General features: G+C 47.8%; 1 protein-coding gene across 1 annotated transcript; it reads left to right on the top strand.

The window, feature by feature from the left end:
* Window positions 1-9273: 9273 nt before the first annotated feature.
* On the top strand, window positions 9274-11905 carry LOC107117111 (uncharacterized protein K02A2.6-like; the record flags this gene model as incomplete). Its single annotated transcript, XM_015419164.1, has 3 exons — window positions 9274-9511; window positions 9630-11133; window positions 11293-11905. Coding segments are annotated over exons 1-3 (2355 nt in total), but the record flags the coding sequence as incomplete, so codon positions are not given.
* Between the last annotated feature and the right edge of the window lie 682 nt (window positions 11906-12587).

Below are 12587 nucleotides of genomic sequence, written 5' to 3'. Positions count from 1 at the left end.
CTTTTTCAGGTCTAGAAAACCACCTGGAAAGAAAATGAACACAGGAAATTTTAATTAAGCCCCTTCTAATTGAGATTAATGTCTATAGAAATCTAATTCATGAATCATCAAATAACAGCACTTCTACCTCAGAAATGCAGAGTGGAATTTTGTTTCATTACATTATTCAACAAAATTAGGCATTTCTTGTTTATTTTCTAAGTAGAACATTGGTTCCATGCCAATCAAAATGGCACTGGATGCACTGTCTATGAGAAGAATAACATTCTCAGGTACAAAATATTGCAGTAGAAGTGACAGGAAGATGCAATGTAGATGTGCAACCTCAATGGACAGTGTGGCCAACAAATTATGCAAAAGTTGTGCAAAAATACTACAGACAGGTCTAATGCAAAAATTGTGCAAAATGTTGTGCAAAAATACTGCAGACAGATCCTTACTAGTACCTGACCTCCAATAATGGGTGCTGAAAGGAAGGCATAATGCATGTTGTAAGGCCCTCTGCAGTCCCCATGCAACTGTGGCAGACTGCACTTTTTAAGAGGCTTATTAGTGCTATACAAACAACTAAAGGACTGTGAAGGGTTAATTCTTCTTTTGTTTTTGTTTTTTCATGTGTGTATGTGTGTGCACACGCATGCGAGTGTGTGTGCACCTGGAAATCACAGCGACCTCTGGTGACTGACCCCTACTTGGGGCTGGAGGATATTCAGAGAAGTGGCTGAATAAAACCTGCCCCCACCTCCTGCCTCTGATATTCCAAGGAGGTCTCTCACCCAAGTACTTGCCAGAGTCAACCCTGCTTAGCTTCTGAGATCTGATGAAATCAGACTTGCCTGGGCTATCCAGGTCAGTGTGAAGGATTAATTCTTCACAGAGCCAGAGAGCCTTGAGGGACAGGCTGCTCCAAGCAATCTGACTGGCTGAACAGAGAAAATCTTGTGAGAACTGGATGCTGAGATTCAGTCAGATTCCTGCCTTAACTGAGACATGTATTGAAATCATCCGAGACTAGCCCTGACAGAAAAAAGGGTTTAGTGCTGGCCTACCCAAACAAATAGGGAGAGTTATTTCTGAAGAGAGTAGAGATCCCTGGTCTGGTGTGACCAGAGACTGCCTGTACAGACCTTAAAAGTCAGTTAACAACTCAAGAAGAGTACTGCTGTTCCAAGAGAAGGGATTTGGGTACCGGGAAGAGGGTACCAGACTTCTGGGCACCAAAAGAGTCAGCGATTATACAAATAAAGTGTATTAGAGTGTTTGGGAAAACACTGGAATAAAAGCCTCACAATTTAAAGATTTAAAGTAACTGTGAATAATTTAAAGGCCTCTCATTAGCCTGATATATAAGCACAAACGTCTGCTTTACCTCAGTAATTTCAACCCCTGATTTCACCTGACCTTCCCCTTGACGTTTAATAAAACGTTTTTGTTGTTTTTGAATTTTAAAGCATCTCAGGTGCCATTTTCAGTGGTTCCAGTTAAACTGTGATGCTAACCCTTCCCTCAGGTCCTGGGCTGAGCAAATAGCCACTATATCTTCTGACACAGGGTGAGACAGCCAAAGTTTCTTCAGGGCAGAAGAAAACACATTACCAAGGCTGCTCAGTCAGTGAAGGGATGGGAAAACGGAGGGGAAATCTAGCCTCTGAGGGAGGGAAGTGGAAGAAGTGCGTCATAGCAGCACATTCCCTCTGGTACTGCCTCGGGCATTCACTTGTACTTGCCCTGCCTAGTGAGAATGCCTCCAAGCACTTCCATGCAGTTCCAACTCCAGCTCCACATCTCTGGGACCAAGACGCTGTAGTGAGGCATAATAATTCTAGAATGGTCATCTGTTGCAGCAAAAAATAAACAAGAGACTTGTGGCACCTTAAAGACTGACAAAATATTCTAGTATCTGTTTGTCAAGGAAGCTGGAAGCTAACTATGCGGGCTCCCAGAGCAAGTGTGCAAAAGAACCAGACTGTTGTAATAAAATAATATCAAGTTTTATTCAAGAAATATTAATAAAGTAAAATTATTGTCAACACATTGCTTAGAAGTCATACAGAACAGAAAATAACAAAACTAGCTTCAACTACCTAGCACTGTTTAGAGCTGTGTTAGGTGGCACCAACCTTAGTTTTGATAGAAGGCTACAATTCAGCGTTATTGACATCTCTAGCAATTGCGGGTCATAGTCTGAGCCTCACGATCTATAGAAATCTCAGCTAGCTTCTCCTTTGGGCCACAACTGAATCATAGTTTTTGGTTCTGCGCATCAGGCAATGATGGCATCCGATCAGAACATGTTTCCAAGAGAAACCTCTAGAAGATTACATCACCTCTACCAATCTCCCCCTTCCCATCACAGATTCCCATGAGAAGTTAATTAAACAGCTTCCATCTTTGCCCTTGAAGATGATAAAAAGCCTGCAGGCCCGAAGGCCTATTAACAACACCTGCAGGTCAGCTCGGGCCCATCACCATTCACATGATCCCTTGGGGGGGATGGTGGGGAAGATGCTTTGCTTCACACTGTTTTTATGGGCTAACACCCACTTTTTCAGATACATTGGATGGATCCTCACTATGCAGTCATTTTATGTAGGGAGATGATAAAAAAATGAACAGCAGAGTCAAGGCACCATGACATGCAGAAAGTAGAACTAGCCCAATCTTGTGAGATCTTAGAAGCTAAGCAGGGTTGACCCTGGTTAATATCTGGATCTGAGACCACAAAGGAACTCCAGGGTCAGGCCACAGATGCAAACAGTGGTGAACCACCTCTGAATGTCTCTCACCTTGAAAACCCTATAGGGTTGCCATAAGTCGACTGCAACTCGATGGCACTTTCCACCCCCACCCCCCAAGGTGAAATGTAACTATGTAAATCTAATCAAGAAAAATACAAAGATCATTCATTTGTTATGCTAAGCTAGTAGTGAGCCACATAATTCAGTCTTCCACTGATACTGGGTAGGGGCTACTTCATAGTAATTCTGAAGATGTATGTTTTTTAGGTATTTTAAAGGTAATTCTGTAGAAGCAGATCAGCATTAGCCCTCCCAAATGATAAATTAATTCTCTGTCAGCCAACCCACATCAGTTGTTGAAAAGTTACATTTCACAAAGGGAAACAAATAGACTATGATCGCGTTATGCAATGTTTATGAGTGTTCACAAAAGTGGCAAATCATTGCCAGTTTCTTTCACTTTCAGAAGAGACTTTAATGTGACAGGTTTGTGGTTAATTTGCATGAAACATGAAAGATGCCGTTTACAGAAATAGAACTGACAACCAGAAAGGGCTGTAAATGTAGCTGTCAAGTACAAGACTGAAGGGAAACAGACAAATGCAACAACAATGCACAATGATCCCAAAGCAAAAGGTACATTCAAAACACGTTGTACATACTGACGAGAAATCAAAGCCACAAACCTGATGGACCTTATTCTCAGGAAAAAAGTTCAAAAAATAACAGGATAAGTTACACTAACTCTCTACCCTCTGAAACTTCATGAATGATGCCTAGAAGAAATACTGACTTACTGTGGTGGTTAAAGTGATAAGACTACTGTGAGTTCAAATGCCCACTCTGCCAGTGAGCTCACTGGATGACCTTGGGTCAGTCACTTTCAGTCTAACCTACCTCACAGGGTTCTTGGGCAGATAGTGTGTGTGAGGGGGAATGTCCTCCAATTTGAGCTCTTGGTGGGTGGAATAAAAATCAAAGATGTAAGCACAGGCTCCAATCCCATTACCAGGCCCGTAGCTACAGTGGGGCATCTTGGGGCCTGGCCCCCCGACTTCCTGCCCCATCCCCCGACTTCCCATCCAGCCCAGGCACTCCCTTGGGGGGGGTGCAGCAGGGGAGTGTGCGGGGTGCCCCCTGACTTATTTAAAGGCCCCCCGAATTTAAAAAAATCCTGGATACGGGGCTGCCTATTACACTAGTGTTTCTCAAACACCAAATAAACTTTTTTGAGTGCGCACTACCTTGTGGGCCCACCGTAGTCCAACACCACCAATCAGTTCCTTAGTTCTTATGCACAGTTGCAACCAGCCTACTATTGCATGTGACGCTCTGTTGGCATACAAATCCAATGCTTATTCAGTAAAAAGAGGAAACACAAGTCTCCAGGTTCTATTCCTCATTAAAACTTTGCCTCTTTACATGTCCCCCCACCCCAGGAAGTTTGCACCACCAACTAAGAACTGAGACTAAGAACTGAGTTCCATATATGAACAGCAAACAGTAGTCATTAGAAGTTTGGGAAGTTGGCACAGTTTTACAATTCTATAAGCTCTGCTACAGCAGTATTTTAATATTGAATAGTCCCTGCTACCATTTCACAAACAGCTTGCCTGTATCCCCTAGCTTGCTGGGGCAACTTTAGAACAATAAGTGACAGTGACAATGTTTGGTTTCTTGTCAGGGGTCATTTTGTAGAAAAAGAGGTGCAGGGGCTTATTAGCATAACTTATTTGCATAACTTATTTGCATATGCCACACCCGCTGATGTCACTGGAAGTGTGTCAGAAGGCAACACCCACCGCTCAGGTTCCACTGGACTGTTTTGGATTGCTAGCTATTGGGGGGTGGGAATGTGCAGATCTGTCCTCACAGAGGAGGGAGAGCTTGTTCCTGAATAACACTTAGCCTTAAAGCTGCCACTGGACTCTTTTGGACCGGGGGCCGAGGGGGCTCTACAACTTACCTGGCTGCTTCTTGCTCCTCGTGGCCCAACCAGCCCCGTAGCTAGGGAATTTTTTGGGAGGGGGCCTCAGGTGGGGCGCCAGCTAATTAAATCAAAGCACAATGCAGACGGCAAGTTGGGGCACTTTGGGGGTGGCCTGGGAAGGAGGGGGCCCAGAAGAAATACTAGGAGGCCGGGCCCCGTGGGCCCCACGGTAGCTACGGGCCAGGGCCCAACTGAGGGCTGCTGGGAGCAGGGGGCGGGGCTTGTTGCATGTGCCCACCCCCTGGGCTCTTTACTGCTGGAGCTCCGCTCCTGTGTGCTCCTGCAGGAAATGACCCCTGTTTCTTGTAAATATCATGTCAGTCAACTAATGAAAGAACTCTTGAACACACCCTCCCCCATTTCCACTGCTCTGCCAACAAACCTCCCACTTGTAACTTTGCTGGTCTATCCACATCCCCACTGCTCTGTGGGCAGCAACAGCAGGGCAGTGGTGAGGGTGTGGCAGTGGCAGCTCCCATTCCCCTTTCCCCTGTCCACCAGCAGCACCACCCCCTAAACCTCTCTGGCTCGTCAGTGGTGGTGGCTCCCCCTACTCCTGAGTGTCCCACAGAGGGCCAATGGAGGCACATTCCTAGAAGAAATGACCATTTTCAGTATTTCCTTTTATAACAACAATAATCCAGAACAATGTCGTTTTAAAAAATAAGAATGCTTTCACTCCCCACTGATTAATCAACTACTTTTAATTAACAAATCTGTTAAACTGATCAAACTCTCAGTCCTTCTTAAAACGCAAAATGGAAGTCCTTTAATTAAAGATGTAAAATGAGATAAAGTGCACTTGGAATCTACTACAGATTAAAAAGGATATACATGCAATCTAAATAATCCTCAAATTAAAAGTGACCCAAAGTCTTCAGGGGAAAACCCCAAAAAAATTTTGGGTAGCATTTCAGACACGCTAAACCTGTAACTCTGGTTGCTGATCCTTTCGGGATGGGTGCTGTTATCTTCTGTGTCGATCAGTTTGTTAAACTCCCCAGTGCTTTCACATCAAAGTGCTGAACATTAGGAACAGAATTATAGCTGGAGCTTCTCATCTGCAGTTGGCACAGTTTCACAATTCTATAAGCTCTGCTACAGCAGTATTTTAATATTGAATAGTACAAACGTCTTACTGCCACTTTTGATTTTAAGCCACAAAACATGACAAGAGACCAAGTTGCTTATCATTTAGATAGACCACTGAATTTGCTAGGTATGAAGTTTCCTAGGCTCAAATGGGACAGACAGGCGGAGAAAATTATCTGATGAAATCAGGTAAATGCTGAGCTAGGAAGAAGGCTTTTGAGTGTTCTGCAAAACTATCTTGTACCATAATTTTTTAACTGGATCATAGAGTTTCACATTTTTTGTGCATCTGTGAAATTTTAGTTTGATTACTCACTTAATTGTGTGTGTTTTTTGATGTGTGGGGATGGGGGTGCTTATGAGGAGTTACTCAACTACTGTGTATCTGAGTTTCCTTGTCATTAAAAAGAAGTAACTACTTAATTGTCTCCTTTACAGGGATACCACAAGAGTGCGTTAAAGACTCTATACAATAAATGTAAACACAGAGGGAAGCTGTTTTGATTTTATTGTAGATATGGAATGTGACACTGAAGCTAGATTTGTAGAGTGGATTATTTATGTGAAGAGCCCTACTTAGATTATCCTGCTTCTGTTAATGTCTAGATCCAGGTGCTTGAGGGTGTACGTAACAGCACAGACTATGAACCACACAACAACACAAGGTGTTTAAGTTCTGTAAACAGCCTATGAAGTAGATTAAATGCCTTGAGCATCCTACTCAATAGCATCAGGTAGATAACCATGTTAGTCTGTAGTGGTAGGACAAAATTGAGACCGGTTATCTGACAACGTGAGCTCTGACTCATGAAAGCTTATACCACGGAGAATTTTGTTGGTCATTAAATCAAATTTTGTTCTGTTACCCAATAGCATACACCTGAGATTTTCATTTTCCATATCATGTGCCCTTTTGTACACCACGCATATCTACAGCGCTTGCTTCTGTGCCTTTCTCACTTTTCTCTGTGGTGCCTTACTTTTCCCCTGTGGGAAACGTATCTGATTATTGGTCTGACTCATGTATGACAGGTTTGAAAGCAAAAGTGCTGAGAAATATACTAAAAATGTTACAGGTTATTCTATAAAAGTTTATTTGTAAGGGGCAAACTGGCTCTTCAACTTCCTGGGGAAGACCGGTGCTTGCCCATATGCAAGCACAGGCTACACAGGCCCCCCCCCCCCCCCGCCCAACATCCTCGAATGGTATCACAAGGGTGGGGGAGCCTATGAGGGCACAGCGCAGGAGCGCTGGCCTATCAGGAATGGCTGGCTAGCCAGGTCTGGTAGCAGCAGCCATTCCCCAGCCATTCCAGGTGGGCGGCTGCCCTGGAGGGCCACTAGAGGCCAGGAGCATGCTGAGCCAAGTGTCCCTAGCCATGCAGGCAGCACCATAGGATCTTCTGGGCCAGAGAACTGTTGCTGTAGCCCTGGTCTAAGCCCAACAGGCTCTGTGGTGTTGCCAGCACTGCCAGGGTCATTTGGCTTAGCTTGCACCAAGACACTTTGAACATCCCAATCCATCCTTGCTCATCCTAAAATACTGAAGGGCTATAATTAGATAATTGACCTGGACAGCGCAGGCTAGCCTAATCTTATCAGATCTGGGAAGCTTAGCTGGGTTGACCCTGGTTGGTTCTTGGATGGGAGACCACCAGGGATTACCAGGGTCCCTAGACAGAGGCAGGTAATAGCAAACAACCTCTGAATGTCTCTTGCAGTGAAAACCCCATGGGGTTGCCATAAATCAGCTGTGACTTCATCGGGAAAAGAAAAAGACCAGGTAAAGGGGCAGCATGTCTGCAACAGTACAATATTTATAACTAAAAAGACCAGGTAAAGGGGCAACATGTCTGCAACAGTACAATATTTATAAGTGAGTTCTGTGCTTAACCTTGTGCTAGCAAACTAGGCAGAAACTTCCAGGGAGCTAATTATCTTTTTTTAAAAAAAAGAAGACACAACTCTCTTTTTTTAAGGCAAGATAATAAAAAACTGAACCAAGAACAAGTTAACTCTAGAATCATGAAAGACTGCATGCAAGGAAAATAATTTATCCTAACATTTCTCTAGCATGATTGAATAAATCAACTTTAAAGCTAATCAAATGTCAAATAACCATCAGAATGCTTTAAAAGCTTAGGAAACCCAATACACACACAGAGACTGTGTTATGTATTGAATTGTATATATAACTGCTATGTGAACTGCGCCATAGAGTCTTGAATGTAAATACTGATGTGTGAATCGCCTGATTGAGATGCCATGTTGAGCTTCATCCTGGGCTAGGATCCTAATGTAACCAATAGGAGCCCTAGCCCAGAAAGTGCCTACCAATCACCGTGCAGAGCGGGATCGCTTGTGATTGGTCGTTATTGCTTCAACCTCATAGGTTGTTATCTGTACAGGGGGTGTGGCTACATTAGCCGGGAGTGTTTAAATATAGACAAGCCAGTGTATGTCTGAGCGATCTGTGATGGGTTCTGGCTGGCGATTGTTGTACCGTAACGGAGAAGTAACTGAGCTGAAGAATAAACCGCAATTCTTGCTGAATCACTCTCCGACTCTTTGTTAAGCGCACGACTTAACAATTAGCGACGAGGATGGGATACTAGTGCGGGTAGGCAGCCCCGCTAGAACGGACCCCATGTCGGACAACGAGGAGATCGCCGAGGCCGGCCAGCCACAGGCTCCACCCGCTCTGGTGGCTCCGCCTGTGCGCATAACGATGGCCGCGAGCAGCCAGAAGTTCGAATGCTTCGACCCAACTACTGAAGACTGGGACTCTTACCTCACAAGGTTTGAGTTCCATCTGGAGGCGAATGACATCACGACGGAGGAGAAGAAGAGGGCGACTCTACTCAGCTCGTGTGGAAAGAGCGTTTTTGACATCGCCCGGTCACTGGTGGCACCAGATGACCTCAAATCCGTATCCTTTAAAAATGTGACAGACAAGCTGAAATCACATTTTTCTCCACAGCCGTCGGAAATCGCCTGCAGGCACGCTTTTTACAAGCGGGGTCAGAATGCGAACGAGTCCATAGCTGAGTACGTTGCAGCTCTTCGCAAGGCAGCGCGGCCTTGCAACTTCACGAATGTGGAGGAGGCCCTCCGAGATCGCCTCGTCTGTGGTCTGAGAGACGAGAGACTGCAGCAACGCCTGTTCGCAAGAACTACCTTAACGTGGGCCATCGCCTATGCCGAGGCTGTCGCCGCGGAAGCTGCTGACAGATCAACCAGGGAGGTGAGACAACGGGTCGCAACGGCTGATCAACGCGTCCACCAGCAGAGGGCTAGCGACGCAAGCAGCGACTCTGATGACGACGTCTGCGTGGTAAAGGCGGGAGCGTCCAAGCGGACCCAACAGAAACCTTCCGAGGGCTCAGCATGCGTCGGCTGTGGCGGGAAACATCGGCGCGAGCGTTGCTGGGCAAGAGACCTCGACTGCCGGTCATGCGGGAAGCGGGGGCATGTTGCCCGGGTGTGCAGAGCAGCGAACAAGTCGTCACCCGCATCATCGCCCCGACGGCACCAACGTCCCCGAGCCGCACCGAAAGACGACAGCCGACAGATGACAGGAAGCCTGTCATCGGAAGCCACCATTTTCAGCACAAACAGCAGACAGAAGATCCACGTCACTCTCTGCCTCGACGGCGCGCCGTGCGAGATGGAGGTGGATTCCGGGTCGGCGGTAACCGTTTTGTCGACGCAGACGTGGCACAAGCTGTTTCCAACGCGGAGTCGGCGGAGGTTGCAAGCTGCGGACACCCGCTTGTCCGATTTCCAGGGAAATCGAATTCCTCTGGCAGGGAGGGATTCGTTCACAGTGGAGTTCAAGGGAAAAAGTGCTGTGTTGTCATGTTTAATAGCTGAGGGGAACCGAACCAACCTGCTCGGGTTGGACTGGTTTGACCCTCTGGGTATTGCTGTTGTGGGAGTTAATACTGTTGTGGAAAATAAATGGGCTGTATTATATTCTGAATTTCCTGAAGTGTTTGGGGGTGGTTTGGGAAGGTATAACGGTCCCCCAGTGTCTTTTGACTTGGATCCTGGTGTTAGGCCTATCCGCCTTAAATACAGGAAGGTGCCCATTCCGTTCAAGGCAAAAATCGAGGCCGAACTCGATAAGTTGGTTGAGCAAGGGGTATTGGAACCAGTGCCTTTTGGCAAATGGGAAACTCCCATAGTAACTCCTATTAAACCTGACGGGTCAATTCGGATATGCGCTGATTACAAGTGCACCATTAACAAAGCCTTGCAGCAGCATTCGTACCCTGTCCCGGTCATCAGCCACGTTTTGGCGTCACTGGGAGGGGGCAAGATATTCGCCAAACTCGACCTAGCCCAGGCATATCAACAACTCCCAGTAACAAAGGAGGCGGCTGAAGCTCAAACTATAGTAACGCACAGAGGGGCGTTCAGAGTGAACCGACTCCAATTCGGAGTGAATGTCGCACCGGGGATTTTCCAAAGTCTCATGGAGGGGTTACTGAGGGGGGTGCCTGGCACGGTGCCGTATTTTGATGATGTGCTAATAGCGGGCAAATCCGAAGATGAATTGTTGCACCGAGTTAGGGAGGTGCTCAAGCGTTTTTCCGATGCGGGGCTTAAGGTAAAAAAGTCCAAATGCCTGGTGGGGGTCCATAGTGTTGAATTCTTGGGATTCCGGGTGGATGAGTTCGGGGTCCACCCCACAAACGATAAGGTATCCGCAATACAGCATGCACCACGGCCACAGGGGAACAAGGAGCTCCAGTCCTTCTTAGGACTCCTTAATTTTTACCACGCCTTTTTGCCCCATAAGGCGTCAGTGGCTGCCCCATTGCATAACCTCCTGCACAAGGACTCCAAGTGGAAGTGGGGCCCCGAGCATGAGCGAGCGTTTAAGGGGGTGAAAGAATTACTGTCATCAGATGCTGTGCTGACTCATTATGATGAGAACAAGCTACTGGTGTTGGCTGCTGATGCGTCACCATATGGGGTGGGGGCGGTGCTGAGCCATGTCATGCCGGACGGGCGGGAGGCCCCCGTGGCGTTCTATTCCAGGTCGTTAACAGCAGCAGAGAAAAACTACGCGCAGATTGATAAAGAGGCTTTGGCGCTTGTTTCTGCTGTTAAAAAGTTTAATGACTTTCTGTTTGGAAGGCGTTTCATTTTGGTAACGGACCACAAGCCCTTGCTAGGGATCTTTGCCCAGGACCGGCAACTCCCTGATGTTATGTCCGCTCGCATGTTGCGGTGGGCATTGTTCCTCTCAGCATATGAGTTCGACTTGGAACACCGGCCGGGTAAGGCAATTGGACACGCTGATGCGCTCAGCCGCTGCCCTCTGCCCGGCCAGGACTTGGACCCTGCTCCTGCTTGCTCAGTTCTGGCTATTGAGGAACTGCCGGAGGCACCCGTGTCAGTGAAGGACATTGCTGCTGCGACAGCAAGAGACTCTGTGCTCAGTCGTGTTCTAAACTGGGTGTGGAGGGGGTGGCCGGCAGGGACTTTAGAGCCGGAATTCAAACCGTATAAAATGCGGGAAAACGAGATGTCCGTATCCAAGGGCTGTCTACTGTGGGGAAACCGGGTGGTTGTGCCTCATCGCTGGCGCGAAAAAGTGCTGAAATCACTTCATGAGGGCCATCCCGGTATGGTACATATGAAAGCTCTGGCCCGGGGATATGTGTGGTGGCCCGGGTTGGACGCTGATATTGAGGAGTGGGTTCGGGGGTGCACGCCATGCCAGCAGGCGAGGGCCGACCCACCAACCGCCTATCCGCAAAAGTGGGAATCGGCGGGAAAGCCTTGGTCAAGGCTACACATCGACCTGGCGGGCCCGGTACAAGGGCAAATGTTCTTAATTGTTGTGGACTCATTTTCAAAATGGTTGGAAGTGGCGCCAATGTCTACCACCACTTCCACTGCTGTAATTAATGTTTTGCGCCGTCTTTTTGCCACACATGGGTTGCCTGATGTTTTAGTGAGCGATAACGGCGCTCAATTTGTTTCTTCTGAATTTGTACAGTTCCTAACCAACAATGGCATAAGGCAAATGACTTCGGCCCCGTTCCACCCTGCCTCTAACGGCCAGGCGGAAAGAATGGTCCGCACGACCAAGGATGCGCTGGCAAAGCTGACATCCGGGGACTGGGGAGTGAAACTGGCGTCGTTTCTCCTGCGCCAGCACGTAACTCCATGTTCGGCTACGGGCCGCAGCCCAGCCGAGTTGTTAATGGGGCGACGCCTAGCGTCGTTGCTGGATCGCTTGCATCCTGACCTCAACGACTTGAGGCCCCAGCAGCAGAGTGTTCCCTCAAAGGTCCGCACTTACGAATGTGGGGACACGGTCTTTGCGAAGAACTATGCCGGGGGACATTCGTGGCTCCCAGCCACAGTTACGGAGGTAGTGGGTTCCCGGATGTACGCTGTCCAGCTTGCGGACGGGCGCAAGTGGAGGCGACACACGGACCAGTTAAGGCAGCGGTGGGCAACTGGCCGCCCCACCTCACTGCCTATGGAGTTCCAGGAACCGGAGGACACTCCTCAACCTCTCCCGGAGGTGAGTACCGATGTGCCCGAGGGCCCCGGTACTGTCGGCGAGTCAGGGCAGACCCCTACTCAAAGACCCAGTACAAGTATTGGAAGTGCTCCTGGCTCTGTAGTCCCCGAGCCTGATGCTGTTCCCCAAGCGGGGAGGCCTGCTGAGCCTTTACAGCCACGCAGGTCTCAGAGTGTGCGCAGAGTGCCCACCTACTTGAGCGATTACGATTGTTCATGAG

This window comes from Gekko japonicus, unplaced genomic scaffold, assembly GCF_001447785.1.
Source record: "Gekko japonicus isolate JY-2015 unplaced genomic scaffold, Gekko_japonicus_V1.1 scaffold37, whole genome shotgun sequence".
Lineage (NCBI taxonomy): Eukaryota > Metazoa > Chordata > Lepidosauria > Squamata > Gekkonidae > Gekko > Gekko japonicus.
The sequence above is the reverse complement of the archived record's forward strand: the minus strand, read 5'-3'. Positions and strand labels throughout refer to the sequence as shown.